Genomic DNA, 6,834 nt, shown 5'->3' on the forward strand with positions numbered 1-6,834 from the left:
TCAAACTTAGTTAGGCTCAAACCTTTTTAGTTTTTAATATATTATTTTATTTAATATTTAGTAATTAGATATATATTCTTTTATTACCATTATATTTTTTTCTTAAATTTCAAACATAAACATGTTAAAATATTTTTGATACTTACATTATACTAATGTATTTAATTTTCATAGATTTAATTGCCCAATATATATTATAAACCTTAAAATGATTTTTACTAAGCTTAAACTTTGAAAATTAAAATTAAAGCAGATTTTTTCTCAATACAATAATTTTATATAAAATCCAGAAATGGGTTGAGTAGCACGATACTTTAAAAAATCTGCTGCAACATTATCTATAAGAAGGGAGCTAAATGTATAAAATTAGAAATATAGAGACAAAGGTGTGGTTTGAGTGGAGAGATGTGCTTTGTCTACCAAAATCTGAAGGGAGGGATTCTAAATGGGGTCCATTTCATGTTATGCACTTTTGCATATTTAATAAGAACCCCACTTCTCCCCCTCATAGTCCACCACTCTACTCCCTTCACTCTTAATCTCATTTTCTTTTGCTACTTTTCTTCTTCTGAACATCACACATAAGCTCCAAGCAAGTATTAAAGTTAGTCCTAGCATATATAAGTAGAAGACGAGTGAGAGGCATGAAGGAGAGTGGGAGGAAGCAAGGGGCAGCCTCACCATGTGCAGCATGCAAGCTTCTAAGGAGAAGGTGTGCCCAAGACTGTGTTTTTGCTCCTTATTTCCCTGCTGATGAGCCCCAGAAGTTTGCTAATGTGCACAAGGTGTTCGGTGCTAGCAATGTCAACAAGATGCTTCAGGTTAACATTTTACTTTAGTACTAATTAACTTGTTGTTAATTGGGGAGGTGAGCTTGGGAGCCCTCTTCCAATTGTTTACTACAAACATTCACTTCTCTCCCAAGCTTTTAATTAGCTTCGAAAACATCCTCCATGGAAAATCTTATTTCATTCTACGAAATAGATTACTTAGAGAAACCTATGGCTTAGCAGCTTAATTAAGCGTCTAAATAGGTCAGATTTTATAAAAGTTCCTTAATACTCTTCATCATTTTTATTCCCTCAACTTTTTGAAGTGTATATTTTTTATTATTGAGGTAACTTTTTTTCATTAATTTGATATAACTTATTTTATTAAAATATGTGATGGTGTGTATTTTTTTAAACAGTTAGACAAATTTTATAGTTTTTTCTCCTTTTTTATTTTTCATAAAAATTAAAAGAAAAACTATCTTATTGTATAAAAATACCGAAGTGTATATGTTATGTCATCATATATGTGTAAAAAAAATCAGGACAATTTATTTGATAGAAATAATGGGAAAATAAAGTTGCCCTCAAACCTAAACATTTCTTGGATAATAAAATGATGAAATTATAAAAGAGGGACTAAATCTATAAAAAAAAAAAAACCATAGTACAAGAGCCTTTTATAGAATTTGACCGTCATATTTTAAGTGGCTAATTTGGTTCGTTAAAAGAAAAAAAAGTGGTTAATTTGGTCTCTAAAATAAAAGCGTGTTGATAGCTTTTGAAACAAAAAATAAAATAAAAGCGAAAAATACAGGCGGTTTTGTCTTAAAGCACTGATTGAACAAAACTAATGATGATTATGGTGAAGTTTAGAATTTAGCACGAAATTTCATTAAACCAATATGCTCCGCTTGTGTCTATATATAATTTAAAAACAAGTTTGATAAATAAAAATAAAAATTTATTTTCAATAATAAAATCACAAAAAACATAAACATGAGAAATAAAAATAATAATTATATGAAATTGTACTAGGATATCAAATTTAATATTTAAAATATATTTTTTGGGGTTTATGTGAATTTAAATGAATTGTTTTCATCATTTTCAATTTTATAAAAGTATTTTTAATAAAAACTTTTTATTTATTTAATTTTATTTTCAAATAAATACATTTTCTTGGATTTAAAAGAAAAAAAAAACCGAAAATAAGGATTTGTATGTAAATTCTCTAGATTTGGCTTCACACTCAAAATCAGTTGTTGAGCGGTTTGGTTTTCCCCATGGCCCACACGCCTTTATACACAAGTTAAAAACAAGGGTATCTTATTATAATACTTAGAGGAGCATTACTACCTATTTTTCTTCTTATTTTTGCTTCAATTTCTAAGAGCCGTTTGGAGATCACGTGGAGATGTTTCCTAGCTGCTTTTTCCATGTTTGACCAACTCATTTTTTTTTTGGTTTACTGAAATATAAATAAATTTCAAATTTACAAAAAAAAAAAAATAATAATAATAATAGAGAATTGAGCTAGCAAAGAAGCTTGCTTTGTGCCGCATGGATAGAGACGTCCAGTAAAATACAAATTAGAAGTTGGCGCCTTTGGAATTACGTGTAGTATATAAAAATCTTTTCCTACCTTTTGAATTAATAGTTTGTATTGAATATTTTAAGTTGAAAAATACTGCAAGCCGAAGACATAAAAGTGATGTCACCATGACTTCAAATTACTTTGGATTTCAGAACCATGGCCTTATCTTGGCCCATAGCATAAATTTAGGCCCTCCAAGCTGACCCAATTAAGCTATCGAAATTGCAGGAGTTACCCGTCCACCAACGAGGCGACGCAGTTAGTAGCATTGTCTATGAGGCCAACGCTAGGGTGCGTGACCCGGTTTACGGCTGTGTCGGAGCCATATCATCACTACAACAGCAGATAGACACCCTTCAAACCCAGTTGGCCCTGACACAAGCAGAGGTGGTGCACCTCCGGGTGAGACAGACTGCATCCTTTCCACATGGGTTTTGCCCGACAAGCCCAAGTAATAGTGGGTCACCCACATTCAAGCTCATGGGTTCACAAACCATGCCCATTTTTGACATGGATATGGTAGTGGATTAGGCTAGCCTTGGAGAGCCCATGTGGTCATTCTAGCTTCATTTATCATATTATATGCATGTTTAGGCTACATTTTTGTCACCCTATAATGAATCCCCCTCTTAATATAGTCCCTAAATCCTTTATATACAACAATTTATAAAGTAGAGATAATGAGAAGCGATGACTATAGCGGTGGCGCTGCGGTGGCTAGAGCGGTGGTCAAGGTCATTTAGCTACTATAGCGGTGGCGTTGCGGTGGCTAGAGCGGTGGTCAAGGTCATTTAGCTAAGTTTGGTTTGAAGAGGGTCTCTTGTCATTAACCATATAATGTACATATAAAATTTAAACTTATAGAGTAATTTATATAATGGACTGAAGCCAGCGTATGAATTTCTCCGTTTCTGTACTATTGATTTTGATAGAACACCACTTATATGTTCCGCATTGGCTTGATACTATTATAATGTTGGTTTATCTGAATTTGGGTGTAAGCACCATTGTTGAAAAACAAATCCTTTATCAATTCTATTCTTTAAATAGTTTTCTTTCGCTTGATATATTTGACATATTGGTAAATATTAATTCACTTAAGAGTATTTTATCGAAAATTGTAACACCTCATACTCGGCCAAAACGTTATTATCAAATTTGGAGATGTTACGTATAACAGTCGAAAATCTAGTTTTTATAAATTTTGAAAAGAGTCGTAAAGTTTTATTATTTAAAAACCTTGATTTAAAAGAAAACATATCTAACTTTAATTTTAAGTCGAAAACGACGTTTGCTTACATTTTCTAGCATGTATACTTTGCAACGGAAATTCTTAGATCATTATATTTAAGAAAACTGAGTTTATTTCCTAAAAATTAGTTTTTTTGTAGGAAAAATAAATTTTGTCGATAAAACGTTTAAGTAGTGTTTTTATGAAAAACAAAAATAAAGTTCAAAACCCAAACAACCAAAACGTTCAGACAATCCAAAATTTACAAAACACTTTAACCCAAATAATAATAATAATAATAATAATAATAATAATAAACAAATTGAACGAAATACTTTTATAATCGAGCTCCCGTCACACCGATCTGCCTAAGTTTGAGGAACCGTAAATTATACATATTTTTATCCCATGCTTAGCACATTTATGGATGATTTCTCCTTAGATTTGGTGAATTTGATGCTCCTAATCCTTTAATTTCATGTTTTATACTTAGGTGAGCATAAGAGAGTAAAAAGAGCGAGAAACGAGCCAGAAACGGAGAAAATAGACCCACATGGGAAATTAACACGGCCTAGACTTCCTCATACGGGTAAGCCACACGCCGTGTCCATTTGGTAGGATCGACGCACGACTTACACGGGTAGACTACATACCCGTGCCTATTTAACAACCTTGACTACGGTCTAGAGCAATCGCACACAGGCGTGTCCCTATCGAGCCCAAGTATAGTCCTATTCGGAAAAGGCCACTTTTGAGGGCTCTTAGGCATTCTAAAGCCTATTTAAACACGTGAAGAGGCACATAGAACAGACACACGGAGTAGGAGGCAAGAAATTACTAGAAGAAAGCCAATTGATCCATCTCAGAAGCCGGATTATTCATCAAGACTGAAGATCTCCCTTCAATTTCCATTCAGGAGTTTTGGGTTTTCTTTATGTTTTGTATTCATTATTCTTCTGAGATATTTTCTTTTATAATTATGAACTAAACCCCCTAAATACTTAAGGGGAATGAAACCTAAGATGGATCTTGTTATTATTATCTGAATTGTATGATAAATATTTGACTTGTTCATAATTATGTGTTCTTAATTCTTATTTTAATATCCCAGGATATTGATTCAAGTCAATGCGCTTATTCAGAGGAGCAAAAGTCCCTATCTAACAGTAAATTTGTCATAATTAAACGGAGTTGATTGCACGCCTAGAGATAGGGTGACAAGATTTTGTCGGATTAGGGTGAAACCTAATAAGGGAATCCATAGATCAAGTTAATGCAACACTAGGGTGTTAATTAGAAAGAGATTTCAATTAATCAACCTAGGGTTAGACGTTATTAGTCTCGAGAGAGATAATAATATAACTTAGGGATTTTTACGAATAAGTCAAATGAATAAATCTTCTGATTCAGAGTCAAATAACAAATGAAGTCTAAGTGGATTTTTCCTTGGGTATTGTCTTAATCAATCGAGTTTTCCTAAAAGTTTTTCCCTAATTTTCTCTCTGTGCACTCTTAGTTTAGTTAATTAGTTTAGATAAACAAATCCCTTAATTTTTAGGCTAGATAATAAAAAGAAAGTAATTACTAGTACTCTTGGTTCCTTTGGGTTCGACAATCCGGTCTTGCTAAAGCTATACTACTGTTCGATAGGTACACTTGCCTTCATTGTGATAATAGTTAGTTCCAAGAACGATTAATTATAAATTTTTAAAACCTATCGCGAATATCACGTATCAAGTTTTTGGCGCTGTTGCCGGGAAACTAAGATATTAGGAACACTCGATTTTTATTACTTTAGCCATTTTACTCTTATTGCAATTTATTTTTAGTTTAATTTCACTTTTCTAACTTTTCTTTTATTTTCTTCTGACAAGTTTTTCTAGTTTATGACCAGAAGAAACCCGTCAAGACCATTACTTTTTGACGGTGAGATCGATCGCACAGTTTGTAGAAACCGAAGAGATATAAGGTGAAACCTAAGATACACAGAGGAAGAGCAAGAGGACGATATTCACACCACAACCGAGGAGATGGCCGACAACTAGGAAAATCCACTACCTCCTGTGATTGCTGCTAATCAGAATCCTGCTCCGCGCACTATGTATGATTATGCTAAACCTTCTTTAACAGGAACTGAGTCGAGCATAGTTAGGCTGCTATCGCTGCAAATAATTTTGAACTGAAACCTAACACAATTCAAATGATACAGCAATTTGTTCAGTTTGATGGTTTGCAGGACGAGGATCCCAACGCTCACTTGGCGAACTTTTTGGAACTTTGTGATACATTTAAAATCAATGGTATTTCTGATGATGCCATTCGCATTCGATTATTCTCTTTTTCATTAAGGAATAAAGCTAAACAGTGGTTGAACTCGTTACCATGAGGGTCAATCACTATTTGGAAACAAATGACCAAAAATTTTTATTAAAATATTTTCCACGGGCTAAAACAGCCAAATTACGTAATGATATCTCCTATTTTGTGTAGATGGATTTAGAAACACTCTACGATGCATGGGAAAGATACAAGGACCTTTTAAGAATGTGCCCTCACCATGGGTTACCACTCTGGCTATAGGTTCAAACGTTTCACAATGGCCTGAATCTTTCGACTAAACAGATGATTGACGCAGCTATTGGAGGAACTATTAATAATAAGACACCTGAGGATGCTTATGAATTCATAGAAGAGATGTCACTAAATAATTATCGGTGGCAAGTCATGAGGATAAAGCCGACGAAAGTAGCCGGAGTTTTTAACATCGATTCAGTCACCATACTCTCTAACCAGGTAGAACTTTTGAATAGAAAAATTGAAAATTTTCTTTGTTCTTCACAGGTTCACCCAGTAATGCAGTGCAAAGCAAGTGGAGGTGGATCAAGCAATTCAGAATACCCACCCTATGGCCACAACATAGAGAACGAGCAGTTAAATTACATGGGTAATAATCTTCAATCTCAAAATAATCCTTATAGTAATACTTACAATGTAGGTTGGAGGAACAACCTAAATTTTTCATGGAGAGGCCAAGGAAATCAGAAACTACCACCACCTTCAAGCTTCCAACAACTACCCTACCAACAAGAGAAAAAGCTGAACCTTGAGGAGATGCTAACAAAATTCATCTCGGTGTCAGAAACTCATTTTCAGCATACCGATACAGCACTTAAGAATCAACAAGCGACAATCCAAGGACTCGAAACTCAGATAGGACAGCTCGCCAAACTAATTTC

The 6,834-nt window shown here is 33.7% G+C and overlaps 1 protein-coding gene and 1 non-coding gene across 2 annotated transcripts; one reads left to right on the top strand and one right to left on the bottom strand.

Moving 5' to 3' along the window:
* Window positions 1–380: 380 nt before the first annotated feature.
* On the top strand, window positions 381–3,400 carry LOC108482382 (LOB domain-containing protein 4-like). Its single transcript, XM_017785511.2, has 2 exons — window positions 381–821; window positions 2,596–3,400. Exons 1-2 carry the CDS (start codon window positions 645–647, stop codon window positions 2,896–2,898), a joined length of 480 nt encoding a protein of 159 aa, XP_017641000.1. The 5' UTR covers window positions 381–644; the 3' UTR covers window positions 2,899–3,400.
* Window positions 3,401–6,055: 2,655 nt separating this feature from the next.
* On the bottom strand, window positions 6,056–6,162 carry LOC128294380 (small nucleolar RNA R71). Its single transcript, XR_008284692.1, has one exon. It is a non-coding gene; the product is annotated as a small nucleolar RNA R71 (small nucleolar RNA).
* Window positions 6,163–6,834: the final 672 nt, after the last annotated feature.

This window comes from Gossypium arboreum, chromosome 6 (genome assembly GCF_025698485.1).
Source record: "Gossypium arboreum isolate Shixiya-1 chromosome 6, ASM2569848v2, whole genome shotgun sequence".
In the NCBI taxonomy this organism is placed as follows: domain Eukaryota; kingdom Viridiplantae; phylum Streptophyta; class Magnoliopsida; order Malvales; family Malvaceae; genus Gossypium; species Gossypium arboreum.